This window comes from Panicum virgatum, chromosome 7N (genome assembly GCF_016808335.1).
Source record: "Panicum virgatum strain AP13 chromosome 7N, P.virgatum_v5, whole genome shotgun sequence".
Taxonomy (NCBI): Eukaryota; Viridiplantae; Streptophyta; class Magnoliopsida; order Poales; family Poaceae; genus Panicum; species Panicum virgatum.
In genome coordinates this window covers 46,834,441-46,853,108 of record NC_053151.1, presented here as the reverse complement: position 1 = coordinate 46,853,108, position 18,668 = coordinate 46,834,441, and the positions used below count along the sequence as shown (strand labels likewise).

The 18,668-nt window shown below is 47.7% G+C and overlaps 1 protein-coding gene, 1 long non-coding RNA gene and 1 pseudogene across 2 annotated transcripts; 1 reads left to right on the top strand and 2 right to left on the bottom strand.

Moving 5' to 3' along the window:
- The first annotated feature begins 939 nt into the window (after positions 1-939).
- Positions 940-5,137, top strand: LOC120682859 (G-type lectin S-receptor-like serine/threonine-protein kinase SD1-13). Its single transcript, XM_039964890.1, has 7 exons — positions 940-2,821; positions 3,280-3,378; positions 3,470-3,651; positions 3,770-3,980; positions 4,084-4,321; positions 4,422-4,572; positions 4,657-5,137. Exons 1-7 carry the CDS (start codon positions 1,486-1,488, stop codon positions 4,957-4,959), a joined length of 2,520 nt encoding a protein of 839 aa, XP_039820824.1. The 5' UTR covers positions 940-1,485; the 3' UTR covers positions 4,960-5,137.
- Positions 3,076-6,081, bottom strand: LOC120682860. The gene is made up of 2 exons (XR_005678623.1): positions 5,801-6,081; positions 3,076-3,358 (listed from the first exon to the last, which is right to left on the bottom strand). It is a non-coding gene; the product is annotated as an uncharacterized LOC120682860 (long non-coding RNA).
- A 903-nt stretch (positions 6,082-6,984) lies between these two features.
- Positions 6,985-10,205, bottom strand: LOC120684032 (annotated as a pseudogene).
- Positions 10,206-18,668: the final 8,463 nt, after the last annotated feature.

The window sequence follows — 18,668 nt, the reverse complement described above, 5'->3', positions numbered from 1 at the left end:
AATGGGCCGCGTGCTGGGCTTCTTTGAGTCCTTCTCTTTCTTCCATGCTGGAAGGAGACCGTAGGTCTTTGTGGGCCCAGTCGCCTAATATGTGTTTGCGTTTTTTAGGGTGATCTTAGTACCCCGATTAGGGTGTTCCTAATAGTGGTACCCGACACGTACTGCTGGATGCAGTTTAGCAGAGGTTCAGTTTTCATTGATATAGAATACTGTAGAAGTCATCCAAGAGGAAGAGGCGGCCTGGTATTATTGATGCTCTCTCAAGTCTCAAATAACACATCCTTTTTCTGAAAAATGTTTCAGAAAAAGTATTCCAGAAAAATGTTCCAAAAAAACTGTTCCGAAATATTCTGGAAAAATGTTTCAAAATGTTCTGAAAAAATATTTCGAAAAATGTTCCTGAATGTTCCAGAAAAATGTTCTTGAATGTTCAGAAAAAATGTCTTTGCACTATATACTTTTCAAGTCTGACACCTATAGTTTCGGAGTCCTACTCTTGGAGATTCTAAGTGGATTGACGATCACAGCTCACCATATCACCTTGTAGTGGAGTGGACTATCCAAATCTCTTAGCTTGCGTAAGTATGCTATATCAATCATCAAATGCTTAGAATTTGAACATCAACTGGTCCTACCTACTAGACTGAAACTTGTTCTCATGTTTCAGGCATCATTACATAATGAAAGATGGAAACGCCAAGGAAATTTTGGACATGAAAAGTCACGCAGTGCGTCAATAAAAGGCTCGTGTGTGTTCAGGACAGCCAGAACAATAGAACATGAGGCCGCTCAAGCCATCGGTCATTTTTTATCATGATGATGTTGGATAATGAGGTCATTCTGTGCCCAATGCCAGAGCAACCTACATACTCTAATTTGCACAAAGGAAAACAGAAGAAGCAAGGGAAAACTCTATTAATGGCGCGAGCATGACAATACTATAGGTGTGTGCTAGGTATTTAGATCATATTTCTTTATATAGTCTCAGTTGTTACAATTTCCAAAGATTTTTGGAAGGTGTTTGTCCTAAATCCTCCTGACTAAACTGGACGTCGAAGATTTTCGCCTTCTCAGTTCTCACAACTAAATGGTGAGCACCAGTTTTTCGTTGCACGTGCAGCACGGTTGCAGACATGGAGTGGTGCCAGGTCCACGTAGCAAGTGTATGCTTATCATTGGTTTGTCAAGATCCTTCCTCCTTGGCTCCTTAATGTCCTAATCTATGATGTCAGAATGTGGACTAATCTTGGTCGTTGGTCTATTCTGAATCCAGAGACTTGCCATTTCCTATGTTCGTGTCCTTGTTGCTTCACCTCCTTCATGCCACGTAGCCTCCATTTCTTGTAATGTTATACTACTTCTGTTCTCTGAAATCGAATCTGGGAAAGGTCAAGGTATTCTAAAATATTTTAATCCATTACACAGCAGCAACTTCGAATTTTCATCCAATTTGTCCGTTCTTCAAATGTGCATTCACTCCTCGTTATGACTTGGACCATGTACCCTACTATATATCTTGATGCTATTTCCTTCACTCGTGACTCGTCAGAGATGAACGGAGAAGGCACAATGGCTTCGATCTGCCTCACCGTTTTCATCCTCCTGCTCCTGATTTGTTTCTGCCAATCAGATGACCAGCTGACAAGCGCAAGGCCACTCTCTCCCGGGGACCTGCTCATCTCCAAGAATGGTGTCTTTGCTCTCGGCTTCTTCTCCCCGGTCGGCTCCAACGAGAGCATGTATGTTGGGATTTGGTTCCACGGCATCCCCGAGCACAACCGCACCATAGTGTGGGTCGCCAACCGCGACAACCCAACGACCACCGCTTCAGCCCCGACACTTGCCATCAACAACAGCTCTGACCTAGTGCTGTCGGATTCCAACGGCCAAACTCTCTGGAGAACACAGAACATCGTCGATGCCCACGACAGCGGCGCTTTCCTGGTGCTGCTCGACACGGGGAACCTGGTACTCCAACTGCCTAACAGCACGGTCATATGGCAGAGCTTTGATCACCCAACTAACACCATTCTCCCAGGAATGGAGTTCTTGTTGATCCACAGGGCTCGTGCGGCGGCTCACCTGATTTCTTGGAGGAGCCCTGATGACCCATCCACCGGAGACTTTTCGTTCGGCCTTGACCCCGTCTCGAACCTCCAGTTGATCATTTGGAATGGGGACAAGATATACTGCCGCATCAGCGTGTGGAACGGCGTACTGGGCGGCATGTACCCAAGCAGCCCCAGCTCCATAGTGTATCAGACCATCGTCAACAAAAGGGATGAGTTCTACCTTGAGATTGTGGTCTCTGGCGGCTCACCATACTCGCAGATCATGCTCGATCACACAGGCACCATGAAGCTCATGACCTGGGACAGCAATTCGTCATCATGGATAGTGATCTCTGCACGCCCCGAAGGCAGCTACGGCCTCTATGATTCGTGTGGCCCGAATGGCTACTGCGACTTCACTGGGGCCGCTCCGGCATGCTACTGCCTTGAGGGCTTTGAGGCTGTAGGTCTCAACTCTTCCAGAGGATGTCGGAGAACAGAACCGCTGCAGTGCAGCAAGGGAAGTCACTTCGTGGCCCTGCCTGGGATGAGAGTTCCTGACAAGTTTGTGCGCCTCCAGAACAGAACCTTTGAGCAGTGCGCGGCCGAATGCAGCAGGAATTGCTTGTGTACTGCCTATGCTTACGCCAACTTGAGTAGTGCCATGGCCGACCACTCAAGGTGCTTGATTTGGACTGGGGAGCTTGTCGATACATGGAAAAGCAGCAACTATGGTGAGGTGCTGTACCTCAGGCTTGCCAACCCTCCTGGTACGCACTGTTTCTTGTACCTCTTAGCTTTGTTGATCCGAGGATAGTTTCTCCAATATTGACAGATACATTCATCTAGCAGTGAAGCAAAAGAAAATAATGAGTACCATCCACTCAATAAAGATTTTCACTAATCTGATTTTTAACGATGATCCGGGGCCATGTTTCCAGAAATCAAAGCTATTGACTTTTAACGATGCAGCTTATGATGCCAATTTTGTAGTTAATAAAACGAAACAGAAAGATCACAATCATTTGAAAAAGAATACAACCACACAATGACAGAAATCAAGCAAGGATTTTAAGAAATGTTGCAGTAGTGCCTCCGAAATTAAAAACAAACATCAAAAGATACAGTGTTTCTAGTTTTCTTGGTATCATTAATAATAGTCAGGTCACTTTTGTTCGTAAAAGCAAATTAATAATGCAGTACATTCTGACAAGTTTCACTGTGGCAGTTAAAACGAAGACCAATCTAGTAAAGATTGTACTCCCGGTTATAGCATGCCTGCTGCTCCCCATATGCGTAGCCCCTGTCTGCATATACAAATTCAAAGGTACAATATTAAGTGCCTTGTTTAGTTGTTTTAAACACGCGATATTATTCTGTACAAATTTTAAGAAAAAGGTATCAATCCCAATCAGCAGGTAAATGGCGAAAAGAGGAAATTCAGAAGGAACTGATGCTAGGATACTTGGGCACCTCCAATGAACTTGGAGACAAAAATGTCGAATTTCCATTTGTTAGCTTCGATAACATTGTTGCTGCAACTGAGAATTTCTCCGACTGCCATATGCTAGGAAGAGGAGGCTTTGGCAAAGTTTACAAGGTAATGACACATTTAAGAGTAATTGTTACATGACAATATGCGTTAAAAAGAATAGCTAAAGCAGAAGAAAGATTGGGTTTTCCATCATTTTCCAATTCAGAAGGATGCAATCATGCAGGGAATGTTGAAAGGTGGCAAGGAAGTTGCTGTCAAAAGGCTTAGTCAAGGTTCCGGGCAAGGTATTGATGAATTCAGAAACGAAGTAGTTCTACTTGTCAAACTACAGCACAGAAACCTAGTTAGACTACTTGGTTGCTGTATTCATGAAGAAGAGAAGTTACTGATCTATGAATACTTGCCCAACAAAAGCCTGGATGCCTTCCTTTTTGGTATGCACTGACTCTGGATTAGATATTGCAATTCATACATTCATCGGAAGTATACTCATGATGACTAACGATAGCCTTTGTTTAAAACTGATCTTGTTGGAAGACAATTCAAGAAAACATGTGCTCGATTGGCCAACACGGTTCAAAATAGTTAAAGGAGTAGCAAGAGGCCTTCTATATCTCCACCAAGATTCAAGATTAACAATAATTCATAGAGATCTTAAAGCAGGTAACATCCTGTTGGACACAGAAATGAGTCCCAAAATATCTGATTTCGGTATGGCAAGAATCTTTGGTGGAAACCAGCAACTAGCAAACACTACCCGTGTTGTTGGGACATAGTAAGTAGTTCATGTTCTGTTCAATGGTCAATAATGCAACAACTATACTCAGGTCTAATTCAAATTGTTCTTCCTTTAATGTTGAAAATCTTTCAAGCAGTGGTTACATGTCTCCTGAATATGTGACGAGTGGTGCATTTTCTGTCAAATCGGACACATATAGCTTTGGTGTTCTTCTTTTGGAAATTATAAGTGGCTTGAAGATCATCTCGACTCAATTCATAACGGACTTCCCAAACCTTATAGCTTATGTAAGTAGTTCAGAACACTCAAATGTTTAATAGCATAAACAGAACTATATTAATTTGATTGAGACAAGATCTACATTTCCTCAGACATGGGCATTATGGGAAGATGGAAATGCAATGGAATTGGTGGATTCATCAGTTGCTGATAATTGTCCGGCACATGAAGTTTTGCGATGTATTCATGTAGGACTTTTGTGTGTCCAAGACAATCCAAATGCAAGGCCACTCATGTCATCAGTTGTGTTTATGTTAGAGAATGAAACAACATTGCTTCCAGCACCAAAGGAGCCTGTGTATTTTGCACCAAGGAATAATGGAACAGAAGAAACAAGGAGAAACATGGAAGGTTCTCTGAATGCATCAATCATCACAACACTAGAGGGACGCTAGATGTTTAACACCAACCTTTACTATGTAAATGTTCAAGTCTTATGAACTGTGTAGGGTTATGTGAATTTCAGCATAGGTGATTGTGACATATGTGAACTTACAGTCTTCAAAAAGGATATCTGTGAGCTTACTGTACCGAACATACTGAATTGAAGTTTACAGCATGGAAAAGTTGCAAAAAATGCATAGAGAGTTTAGAATTGTTGGTCAAGTGTCATAACAAAGAATGCAATCAAATTTCACTCTTCAGTTGCTCAAATGCCAAAAGATGAAGGCTGTCTAATCTTTTCCGTGCAGTACCTCATATGGAGTAGATTCTAAATTCTTGAACTGTTACCTATTCTTAGGTAGCAAACCGTCAAAGTTCAGATAAAGAAACAATAGCAAGAAGAGTTGTTTCCAATATTGTGCCACTTTGTTGATCACTAATGTGTGGTTTTTTTATTCAAGATATCCCAAGAATGATGATGTATGAATAAGTACACTATGGCGTGTAGAAAGTAACCAGCGAATACTTCTCCTGGCCAGGTTTACCAGACATTCAGATGTTTATCTTTAAGGTTAGCTGCAAGTTAAATTCAGCAAATAGCCACTGAGAGGTAAAGCTCACACATTCTGTAGTTATGCCGAGATTTTATGTTTTCGAGAGGCACCGCAAAAACTTAAGATCACCAATCCCTGTGAATGTGTAGCACGCGTTTTTTTTCCCTCTAAAATTAACTAAGCAGGAAAGGCAATAACATGCAAGTCCTATATATTCATCGACCCCACGGCATCAGATGTAAGCAAACAGGTTAGAGCATAGCCCCTGAATAATAATAGTAGACCAGTAGTGTGGTACCTGGCCTCAAGACGGCGACCTTGTGACCCGGGTGTCGAACTGCGGCGGCGCGAGGCGTCAAGGGCCCGTGTAGATGTCCAACGATAGGAAGAAGGGCGGCATGGTAGTGGCTCCTCCGCCTCAGCTCTCAGCCTCCGCCACTTCGCCGCTTTGACCCCCGAGCGCTGTCTCCCCCAACGGCGCCTCGTTGCACCACGCAGCGGCGAACGCCGGCTGCCCGGCTCCTCTACGGGCGGCGGCGGCGCGGCGCCCGCTCAGAAGGGCCTAGGAGTAGGACCTTCTCGCTCTCCCACTATCGAGGCCTTCATGTCCCGAGCGGCCCATCTCATGACTGTTGTGGGCTTGTGGCCCAGTCATGAATTGATATTTGCACAAGTTAGTACAGTCCGACTTAAAGGAAACAAAACCATGCTCCAGCCCAACAGCCAGTACGTAATCATTAACCAATATTTATGTCCTCTCCGGAGATGGCATAAACCTTATCTTTTATATATAAGCAGTGCAGATGTACATGACACATGCACGTATTCATTTTTTCTTCCATTAAGCAAAAATATCACTTATTTTCCTTTCAAAAATAATATACATTTTTTCCTTCCATAAAATAAAGATATCAATTATTATCCTTTAAAATAATAATGATGAGAATTATGAGCATGTGCAAAGAAAAGTAAATTGTGTGCCAAAGAAAAGCAATACACAGTTACAAGAGGTGGGTATAGAAAATTGCTAATGTAAAAAAATATTAGCTTTACGGTAGAAACGTTTTCCTTTTATCAAAAATGAGTCTCCACCCTTTTCATCAAACCTTTTGGGCTGACAAGTGGGACCTCCGTAAGAAGTACGATGGGTCTAATCTTGGTAAGAAAGAGTTTTAATTGTTTCGACTTTTATCTTTTATATATGAAATGCAATCCCAGTTTCTCAAAAAAACCAATATTTATATGCAATATAGTTTTTTATACTATAATCAACCATTTTTTTCCAAAAGCAATATATGCATTAATACAACCTTTACCATTTATATGTCATATATAATTATGTTTGAATAAATATAGCAAGTTCACTAGGTAAAGAAAGAAGACCCGAAGGCAGAACAAATTTCATGAGATTACCCATATGCCATTCATATTGCCAGCAAAAGCTACCCTTAATTTTTTTTATAAAAAAACAGTACAGTTCCATGCAATAAGGAGATAGACATACACTCATAAAAATGTCAATATATCACTATTCTAAATATGTATATGATACAAAAGTACAAAGGTGTCAAAACAAAGTGATTCCCACATACATACTGACATATAAATGTACTCCTATAGCCTAACCATCTACCGCCCCTTCAACATTGTGACACTCATGTCGTTCACAGAGCTGCTGGTATTTTCTCCTGTTCCGTGGGCTTCTGGATACCGTTGTGAGAAGTACAAAGGCTGTTTTGGGACTGAAAGTGGTGCGAACTCATTCTCCAACATGAACACAACCGATGACATGAGTGGCCTACTATTTGGATTGTCCTGCACACACAAGTCTCGAGAAGGGATGTGTCCACCAGATCAATTGCCTTACCATCTTGCCATAAGCTCCACGCCTGAACCGATGAAATTAATTTGATAAAATAACAGCAAGTTCTTGTAGCACCGAGAAGATATCAAGAGTGACACCATACTTACATAAGCTAATAGGTTTGGGAAGCCCGTGAAGCGAGCTAAAGTGATCTTCAAACCACTTATAATCTCCAAAAGTATAACACCAAAGCTATATGTATCAGACTTGACAGAAAAGGCACCATCCATGGCATACTCAGGAGACATGTAACCACTGCATAAAAGATGTTAGTATACAAAGTTTAAATTTTTTTCATAAATGTAGGAAACTAAACGCCAATTACAATATTTAATTTTTCATAACGGTAAATTGCACCCAGGTCCCTGAACTTATCCCTCAGTTTCACCTAGGCTTCAAACTCTCAAATCATCTACTTAGGTCCCTAAACCATATCAAATGTTCCACATGAGGTCCCAAACCCGACTCACGGGCACCCGAAACCGAAATGACGTGCTACATGGCGCCACGGTGGCAAACACGGTGGCAAACATTACCAAAAAACCCTAAATTTTTGTAACCCTCAATCTATATCCTCTTTATCCTTTCCTCCATGTCCTCTCCTCTACACCTCTCAGTCCTCCTCCGACCAGCACCATGGACGGCCAGTAGCCTCCACCCGTGCCCCTACGATGCTGCAGCTCTTGGCTCCCTCTCCACCGAGCTCTACGTGACCTCGACATTCTTCTCCTGCTCTACACCCCTCCTCTGGATCTCCGTGGGCTCGTCTTGTTCATGGGGGAGGAGTGGACGACGAGCGGCGGGATATGTTGCCTTGCGATGTCGCCGTCCTCCACCGCTGCCTCCCCTTTCCTCGTGGGCACGTTGTCCCTTGATCGAGGCCTGCTTTTTTACTTAGACCAGGCCTTGCTTGGCCTGGGCACACTCGAGCTAAGCCTCGCGAGCTCCTCCTTGCCCGCGGCTGATGCCCTTCTTCTCTGTGGATGGTGAGGCCCGCTCCCCTTCGCCGGCTTGAGTACAAGGCTCGCTAGCTTAGAGGCAAACCAGGGCGAGCGGAGGAAGAGGAGTAGCCATGTCGGCGTTGCCCTCAATAAGCTCAGGCAGGAGCATGGGGAGAGGGAGAAGAGGAGAGAGAGGACGTTAAGTGAATGATGATTGAATTTAGAGGCTTTTTTGCAAATGTTTGCCATTTATGGTGCCACGTGCCCAGCCATGTCAACTTCGGTGCTCATGTGGCCCGTTTGAGATCTACAATAGAACAATTAACATGGTTTAGGGATCCAAATGGACAATTTGAGAGTTTAAGAATCTAGGTGAAACCGTGTAACAAGTTTGGGGACCTAGGGTGTAATTTACTGTTTCATAAATATAGAAAACTAAACATTGATCACTCACTATGTCCCGACAACTCGATTAGTATTTGCTTCTTGTTGGTTTCCACCAAAAATTCTAGCCATACCGAAATCTGATATCTTGGGGTTCATATCTGTATCCAACAATATGTTGCTTGATTTGAGGTCTCTGTGAATTATTGTCAGCCTTGAATCCTGGTGGAGATAAAGAAGTCCTCTAGATACTCCTTTGATTACCTTGAACCTTGTTGCCCAATCAAGAACCTTCTTATTTGCTGCATCTATATATATATATATATATATATATATATATATATATATATATATATATATATATATATATATATATATATATAATGGAATTATAAGATTGCAAATTCTTTCCAGTGGTAATTATGACTACTCATTCTTTTCCTTTAGATTAGTTTAAGCATACCGAAAATGAAGGAATCCAAGCTTTTGTTAGGTAAATACTCATAAATCAGCAGCTTCTCATCTCCATGAATGCAGTAACCAAGAAGTCTGACCAGGTTTCTGTGCTGCAATTTGGCAATCAGGACAACTTCGTTTCTGAATTCCTCTGCTCCTTGCCTAGAACCCTTACCAAGCCTTTTGATTGCAACTTTGTTGTCGCCCATCATTCCCTGCATGATTTTGCAATATTAAATTGAACAAGCCGATGCCAAAACTGCTACTACTGTGTCTTTAATTTGTAGAATCTTTTTACTGGTTACCTTATAAACCTTCCCAAAACCTCCTTGTCCGAGCATATTGTCCTCGGAGAAATTGTTTGTTGCAGAAACAATATTTCCAAAGCAAACAAATGGAAGATCGAGATTCTCGTCACCAAGTTCATCCGACGCGCTCAATATCTCCTTATGGACATCGTTGTTTCGATGCCGGGCTTGACGGAAAACAAGTGAAGTGGCTCTACCTTTAAGACTGCATATCCAAACAAGGTACATGCACGCAGATGCGAGTGCAAGCAGTGTTACTAGAAGCACGATTTTCGCCATAGCTCTCCTCTTCTCCTTAACTCCAGAAATAGATGATGATGACTTGATTCGTCATTCAGACACGGAAAATTGTGATGATACGGTGCTTACCAGTACCTAATTCAGACTTCGCTAACCTCACGTAGAGTTCCTGCCCATCTTCTACATACCGGACATCAACGATGACATCCTTCCACATGACGCAGCCACTGCCACTTCCTCGGATGTCGGCGGCGGCATAGGCCACGCACGAGCAGTTGGCGAGGCACCTCGCCCTGCACTGCTCCACCGTCGTGCTCATGTCCACCGTCGCGTTCTCCGTGTCGGGGAGCTTCACTCCCTGCAACACCCTGAAGCCGTCTGTCGTTGTGCCATTGCCGCCGCACTCCAGCGGCACGTCCCTTCGGCACCCGCCGGAGGTCTCCCTCATGGACCACTGCGACGGCGACGCGGGGATGAACCCCACGACGCAGCTGCAGAACTGCGTGGCCGCGCAGTGGCAGACTTAGGATTGGAACTTAGGTATGCCATATCAAAACTTCAACATATAATTCGGTATTCGGTATAATCTAAAAAAATCGATACACAACAAAAAATTCCACGAGCAATTCGGTATATAAGCACTTAGATTCAATATTTACATAGATTACAATATAAGTAGTAGAAGCACACTAAGTCCTAGAAAAACATAAAATAAGCTTACAAACATATAATAGTTCAAAGAGATTACCTAATTTCTTCTTATCAGGCTTACGCTTCTTAACTATTAAGTTGTATGCATCAATTAATTCAACCCAAAAGCTTAAATTGATGAGAAGAGGTGGGCAATTCACTTGTACTTTAACACTCTCCCTCGCGTGTAGGCTCTGCTATGCCTCAAACGTGAAAATAAGAATCGGTTGCAATTATTTTATTCAATCGCAACTGCTGAGGTTCGAACTCGAGACTGTCAGACCCAGGGCAGCGGGACTGCTCACAGACGTGGAATATTCTAGAGTAAGGAATAGCATATAGATACACCTTACCTCTCTTGTAACTACTCGTACGGCAGTAGGACTAGTTGATGTACATGGAAACTACTCGACCTCGTTGTAGTAGGACTCTAGTAGTACTCGGCTAGTACTTTCCATATAATCCTATCCTCCCAGACTATATAAGAGCGGGTAGGGATCCTTCCAAAACATCTCATGAAGTGTCCCCTCATAAGAGAAGACTTAAATGTGTTACAAACATCAGTCCCAGGAGGCTGATGACACATTTATTACATCAGATGGTTCATTACCGTACAGCTCTACGCGATAGTGAGCAGAGAAGCGCCACTATCGCAAGGATTACAATCCACACACACAACGATATTAAATATAAAAAGAAAGTCATCAGAGTCTTGCAGCATACGGTATCTCCTGCGGGTGACCCTAATCCACAGGCAAGGCTGGGTGCAGGACGGTACCCCTACTCAACGTCGTCAGGTACAAAGTCTGGATCTTCTTCTGTAAAAATAAAGAATGTGGTGAGTACAAACGTACTCAGCAAGTCCAACCACACCCACGGAGGGGGGTATAAGCAGAGTAATATGCACAGGGTAATTCAAGGATAAGGTTAAGGTTTACTTTTGCGGAAAACAATATTTTATGCAAGGGTTCATTTGAAAACAAGCATTTCTAAAACCAGTTTTCTTGTACCAAATAACACGAGGGGTTGATCTACACAGGATCCAAGTTTTAAACTGCTACCGGACTCCTCATCCGCCGTAGCACACGGCACAACTGCCGGACACATTTCCAAAACAACTCACGCCAACCCCTCCCACAATAAACACTAGTTATGTGACCACACCGTAACTCGCCCAGTACCGTGGGCACGGCTATTCGAATAGATTTTTAACTCTGCAGAGGTGTGCAACTTTACCCACAAGCGGGGTACCGCAACTCGATCACCTTAGTGTCGGTGCAGATCCCAACAAAGCCATTACCCACCTTAGCTAGACCTGACTAGCCAACACTGGATCCACCAAGGGGCCATTGACCTATCACTGAGGTTTAACCAGGGCATAAGTCACACCGAGCTTATCCCATCTCCTTGATCACCCGTTGCTCTCAGCTCTCCTGATGGCTATCAGACTAACTAGTGGGATTTATGCTAAGCCGTTGCCCATACAACGGTCGAGTGGTTTGCACGATAGTGGAGTTAGGTGAGATGTCACACCAACTCGGTCCTTAGTTGTGACAAGATGGATATCTCCCTTCCATGCCCTGCCACACAGGAACAAGCACACCAAACGACAAATCCCACAGAAATGTCATCCATCCCGTCTAAACTCATCTTTCGAAATTCCACATTTATCCCTTCCCACACACATGCACACATTTCCTTTATAAAACAAGTTGTATAAGGTCCTAAGCGTTCTAGCAGCGATTAACGTCCAAGCAAAATCAGACATTAATCTAGGTGGTCAAGGAATGGTTATAACAAATCAAGGGGTGGCTATCCAACCGTGTTTTCAGCAAGCAAAACATATGCAATTTTGTAAAACAGGCCAATAGATTGTGTTCATAAGAACTAGGACAAAATATGCATCAAATGGCGGGATTGAACTTGCCGTCTTCAAAGCCTTCGGGGAGGTCCTGGTCGAAGCACTGTCCTTCGGCCTCGGGGTCGCGGAACTGGTCCTCGTTCGCTGGCTCGCAGTACTGCTCGTCAACGGGCTCTCCTTCGTTCACACCGTGTTCTACGACGCAAACAAACAAACACACAATCAAGAAAAATTTTTATCGTTGAGCTCGATTCGGAAATAATTAAGATATGGAGGTAGGAGTAATATTTTTGGACGGTTTCTTAATGGCACGGCCAAATCTTCATTAGAAATGGCGTGGTGAAGTTTCGGGTCAAACGGAAATGGTCTGGCGCATAAAATGATAGGTCGTATAAAGGTCTAGGGGTTAAATAAAGAGTCAGGGACCTATTTGTAATTTGTGAAAGGATTTGTTTAGAATTTCGGGAAAGGTTCGGGTTACTCGGGAAAAGGTTGGGGTTCTATTTATAAACAATTTTAAATGGTAGAGGGTTTGTTTTGCAAAAAGGAAAAACGGGAAGGGCTTTTTGGGAAAAGGGGTTAAAAGGGGTAAGGGTTCTTTATTAATTAGAGGGAAGGGAAGGGGTCTCGGGCAAAATTGCCCTTTTCTCCTTCCTCCCGACCGGGGAACAGGGGAGCGGCGCGTGGGGGACGGCGGCGGCCCGATTCGGGCGCCCTGGGCCACGGCGACGGCCGGGAGCGAGGGGAAAGGAAGAGGGGAGCCCGCGAGGTCGATCCCCGGCCGCAGCTCGGGCGGAAGCGGCCCGGGGCGGTCTAGCCGCGATGTCGTGCGGCAGCGGGCAGCGGTGGCTTTAGGCCGGCGTCTCGGAGTCGCGGCGGCGGGCAAGGGGAGGGGGAAAAGGGGAAGGGAGCCTCGGGGGTGCCCTTTCCTACCTCGATTCGGGCCGAGGGGCAGTGGGGAGGGGAGCTCCGCGGTGACCGGTCTTCGGCGCGCGAGGCGGCGGCGTGGTGGTGAGGTGGGATGGGCGTGCGGTGGCCGAGCGGCTCATGGAGCTTGGGGGCGACCCGGGGCTCTATTTAAAGGCGAGCTAAGGCGGTGGCGGCTTGGTGGGACACGAGTGAAGGCCGACGAGCGGTGCGGGGTGGCTTAATGGTGCTCCGGCCGCTCGCTCGTGTCGTGACGCGGCGGCACGGGCGGCGAGGTGGGATGGGACGTGTCGGGCAGGCTTGGGCCAGCGTCACTATGGTTGACGGCGCGTGCGGCGAGGGCGGGGCACGGTGAGCGGCGCGGGCACGCGCACGTGGCTCTGCTCGTAGAGCGGCGAGCGGCGCGCGTGGGGGCAGCGTCCAGGCAGGGCGGCAGCAGCGAGCGGCGTGGCGTGCAGCGCGATCATGCAGTGCGCGTGCGCGCGGTCGCGGGCGAGGAGCAGGGCTGGCGCGCGGGCGGTGCTCGGGGCGTGGTGCGGCGTCGCGGCGTGCGCGGCGAGCGCAGGCGCTGGCGCTGCAACGGAGCGGCGCATCGACGTGCGGTGCGCGGCATGGCCAGGCGCGCACGTGGGCACGTGTAACATCCCAAAAATTTACTAAAATAAATCGTGCGCTAAAAATTTTTGTTTCGTCGTTGAGCTCGATCCCCTACTTGATTCATCTCCCGCCTGATTTCCTGATACTCCCGAGGAACCGAGCCAACATCCAAATCTTCCGCTGTCCCATCCCTGTTTGGCCCTCGGCCTGCGCGTCGCACGCGGCCGACACCACGCGTGGCCGACCGCGGCCGCGATCAGCGCCGACGCGCTCACCCGCCCCCCTCTCTCTCTCTTTCTCTCTTTATTTCTCTCCCCTCCTTTTTCCCTCTTTCTTTTTCTTTTTCCCATTTTCTTTCCTTTCTTTCTTTCTCTCTCTCGCCCGGTCCCGCTCGGCCCCCCCTCTGCGCTGGCCCGCTCCCGAGCATGCCCCGCGCGCCGCTCGCCGCGCGCGCACCAGGCTCGCCCCCGACCTCGCCCCACGGCCACGCGCACCCCGGCCTGCCCTGCCCCGCTCCCCCTCGCGCTCGCGCCCCGCTCGGCCCGCCCGCGCGCCGCTCGGCCCGGCACCCTGCTCGCCGCCCGCGCGCGTACGGCCGTGCCCGCGCATCCCCGTCAGCCCGACCCCGCCCGCACGCCGTTTCAGCGCCGCCCATCCTCCCCGCGCGCGCCCTGCTCCGCACGACCGGTCCCGAGCGCCGCTCGCCACGCATGCCCGCTCACCCCGCCTACCCGAGCGCGCGCACACACGCCACGCCACGCCACGCCGTCGCCCTGGCGCACAGCGCCGGCGACCACGGCACAGCACCGCCTGCATTGGTCGCCGCCTCGCGTCACCTCGCCGCCCACTGGCGCCGTTGACGACGCACAGCGTCGCCTGTCGAGCCGTCACCTCGCTTCAGCTCCCCATTGACGCCCGCACAGAGCCTCGCCACCCCACACCATTAACACCGCTCAGAGCTACCTCGCCGGCCGTCGCCCCGCTCTCACCCTCCCCACCGACCTACTCCGCCTATAAAGGGGGCCAAGGAGCACCCCCGGCGCTCCCACAAACCGCAGCGCCACCGCCCGTCGCCTCCTTGCCCTCCTAGCGCCGCCGCCGCTGGTTATCGCGGAGCCGCCCCCTTGCTCCTTCCCAGCCCGAGCCAAGGTGGGTAACCGGACCCCGCACCTCCCCACTCCGCTTTTCCCCTTCCCCATCCGCTATCATGGCCCAGGGCCACCGGCCAAGCACCGCCGCCGCCCGTTGCCGCCGGCCACCATGGCTAGGCCACCTCGGGCCACCCCGGTCTGAGCCACGGCCGGGGATCGAATCCTCCCAGCCCCCTCCTCTTTTTCCCTCTACCTCGGACCGCCCCCGAAGCCCCTGGCCGCCGGATTTGCCGCCGCCGGCGAGCCTTCCCCGCTCCCCTGCTTTCCAGCGCTGGGAAGGAGGGAGAGGACAGGGCATTTAGCCCAAAGGCCCCTCCCTTTCCCTTGATTCAGAAAAGAAGCCCTCCACTCTTTGCAAAAGAAACCCCGTCCTTTGTTTTATTTATAAGTTAAGACCCCCATTTCATGAAAATATTTATAAATAGGCCCCTGACTCTTTTAAATTAACCCAAGTAATTTCTAAAATACAAACCAAGCCCCTGCCTTCATAAACTTAATTACAATTAGGTCCCTGGACCCCTGTTTAGGGCCTAAGCGCTCCTTTGACTTATCATTTCATGCGTCAAACGACCCCGGATTAACCTAATATTTTACCACGCCTCTCTTAACTCAGTGTTGGCCATACCATTCAGGAACCATTCAAAAATAATACTCTATGCTCTATATTTCATGTGTTTCCAAACCGAGCTCGACGACAGATCTTTACTTTTTCTGTGTATTGATTGTGTGTTTGTTTGTGTGCGCTGTAGACCACGGAGTGAACGAAGGAGAGCCCGTCAACGAGCCGTTCTGTGAGCAGGAGAACGAGGACCAGTTCCGCAACCCCGAGCCCGAAGGACAGGACTTCCCCGAAGGCTTTGAAGACGGCAAGTTCAATCCCATCCTTTGATGCATGTTTCTGTCCTAGTTTTCTATAAACGCAACCCAATGGCCTGTTTTAAAAAGTTGCATATGTTTTACTTGCATGAAAACACGGTTGGATAGCCACCCCTTGATTTGTGATGACCATTCCTTGACCACCTAGATTAATGTCTGATTTTGCTTGGACGTTAATCGATATTAGAACGCTTAGGACTTTACTCATAACATAATTTATTTGATAAAGAAAATGTGTGCGTGTGGGAAGGGATAAAACGTGGATTTTCGAAAGATGAGTATGGACGGGATGGACGGCATTTCTGTGTGAATTGTCGACTGGTGTGCTTATGCCTGTGTGGCAGGGCAAAGAAGGGAGATATCCATCTTGTCGTGTCTAAGGACCGAGTTGGTGTGTCATCTCACCTAACTCCACTATCGTGCAAACCACTCGACCGTTGAATGGGCAACGGCGTAGCATAAATCCCACTAGTTGGTGTGGTAGCCATCAGGAGAGCTGAGAGCAACGGGTAACTAAGGAAAAGGGATAAGCCCCGAGTGGCTTATGCCCGGTTATACCTAAGTGAATGGTCAATGACCCCTTGGTGCATCCCGTGATGGCTAGTCAGGCTTAGCTATGGTGGGTAATGGCTATGTTGGGATCTACACCGACACGACGGTGTTCGAGTTGTGGTATCCTACTTGTGGGTAAAGTTGCACACCTCTGCAGAGTTAAGAATCTATTCGAATAGTCCGGGCCCACGGTATTGGGCGAGTTACGGTGTGGTCACATAACTAGTGTTTCTTTGGGATGGGGCTGGTGTGAGTTGTTTTGGAATTGTGTCCGGCAGTTGTGCCGTGTGCTACGACGGACGGGGAGTCCGGTAGCAGTTTTAAAACCTGAACTCTGTGTTACTGCAAAAATTGATTTCTAAAAGGTTTTCCGTAAAATAAACCCCTGCATAAAATGTCGTTTTTTTCTGCAAATTAAACCGTAACCTTATCCTTGATTTACCTATGCATATTATTCTGTTATAACCCCCTCCGTGGGTGTGGTTGGACTTGCTGAGTACATTTGTACTCACCCCATTCTTGCTTTTTACAGAAGAAGACCCAGACTTCGTGCCAGACGACGCTGAGTAGGGTTATCGTTCTACACCCAACCTTGCCTGTGGAACCGGCCCTGTCGAGATGGCTCCGCTGTCGCAGTACTCTGAGCCCGTAGTAGAACCTATGTGGTTCGCGGTCTGGTGTTATGTCGTAGCCTGGTTAATTATTATTATCATCTGTATCGAGTGTCCTCCAAGGTTTGTACGGTTTTGAACCATCTGATGTAATAAATGTGGCATCAGCCTCCTGGGACTGGTGCTTTGTATCACATTTAAGTCTTCTCTTATGAGGGGACGCTTCAAGTGGTATCAGAGCCGTAGGTTGGCCGTAGGACGTGACCCTAGGAGCGAAACCCGTTTTCAGGACCTTTCACCTTAGGACTTTTCTATCCTTAATCCTTTCCTCACACAAACACTTACCTTTGGTTCTTGCCCTGTTCCAGATGGCTGACAATGGATGGATCGGCGGAATCTGTTTTACAGAGCCCGGCCTTCCTAAGTTGTTGATACTCAGCCTGGAACGCATTGGAGTTGTGGATCCGCCAGAGTTTCTTTATCGAGAGTACGACTCCAAGGGCACTCTTCGGTGTGACCTGATGATCTTCATAGCAAGGAGCACCCGCTATCCTGATGTGGACCCTTGGTTCATCTCCACCACTGGATTCCGTTTCCCGGATACCTATCGGAAAGCCGCCCGTAAGGCCCTGCGACGGCTCCGAATGATCTACAGACATCACCTCCAGCGGACTCCTATGGGATTTTTCCCGCCAACTGAAGGAAGAGGACGCACATGGATTGCCAGGATGAGAGGACTTGGAAGAGAAGAAGAAGACCTGGAAGACACGGTCTCTCACCTATCTATCTATCTCACCGGCCTGGATGAGCTCTATCGCGAGCAAGCAGCACAACTGAAGCAGCAAGTCCACAGAGCAGAAAAGGCAACCCAGGAGCTGGATGAACAACGGTCGAGGACCGTACATGCCGAGTATTCCCTAGCCGCCCTCCAAGTCCAAATGGATGAAAAAGAGGAAGAACTGGAAGAACAGCGGGCAAGAGCCGCACGCGCCGAGGACTCGCTAGCCACTCTTCAAGCTCGTATGCGGAGGTACGAGGCTCGCTGGGGAATAGGCGGATGGATAGAGGAAGACGCAGAAGAAGAACCCGAAGAGGCTCAATGGGATGTAGGCATTCAGGCCGAAGAGGAAGAGCCTATGGAAACCCATTGGGATGTTGGAACTCAAGCTGAAGAAGAAGAACCTGAAGAAACCCACTGGGATAAAGGAACTCAGACCGAAGATGACATGATGGATCAGTATCTCCCACTGAAGAAGCGCCCTCTTAGGATCGAGGAAGAGTCTCCATGATAGGAGTTGTCTCCAAGCTAGAACCTTTAATAATAATCATGTACCCATGAAGTTGTACCCCCCCATGATGCCATAAATAAAAACCATCTACCCCTTTGTGTACCTCAAATAATTGTGCAAGTTTTTCACCATATCTTTATTTTCAGATGGCTGAGGAAGGATGGACCCAGGGCGACTGCCAAGCTGCACCTGGTTTCCCCAGCCTCTTGATCAACGCCCTGGAAAGCCTTGGAGTCACGGAGCGCCCAAGGTACTACAGCAGAGAGTACGAGCATCACGGCACTCTCCACTGCAGGGTGATCCTAGTCATCGCCAGAAGTGACCGCTACCCCGACATCCAGTCATGGCGAGTGACTACTACAGGGTTTAGGCACCAGGACACCTATCCCCTAGCCGTCAGAAAAGCACTTCATTATCTG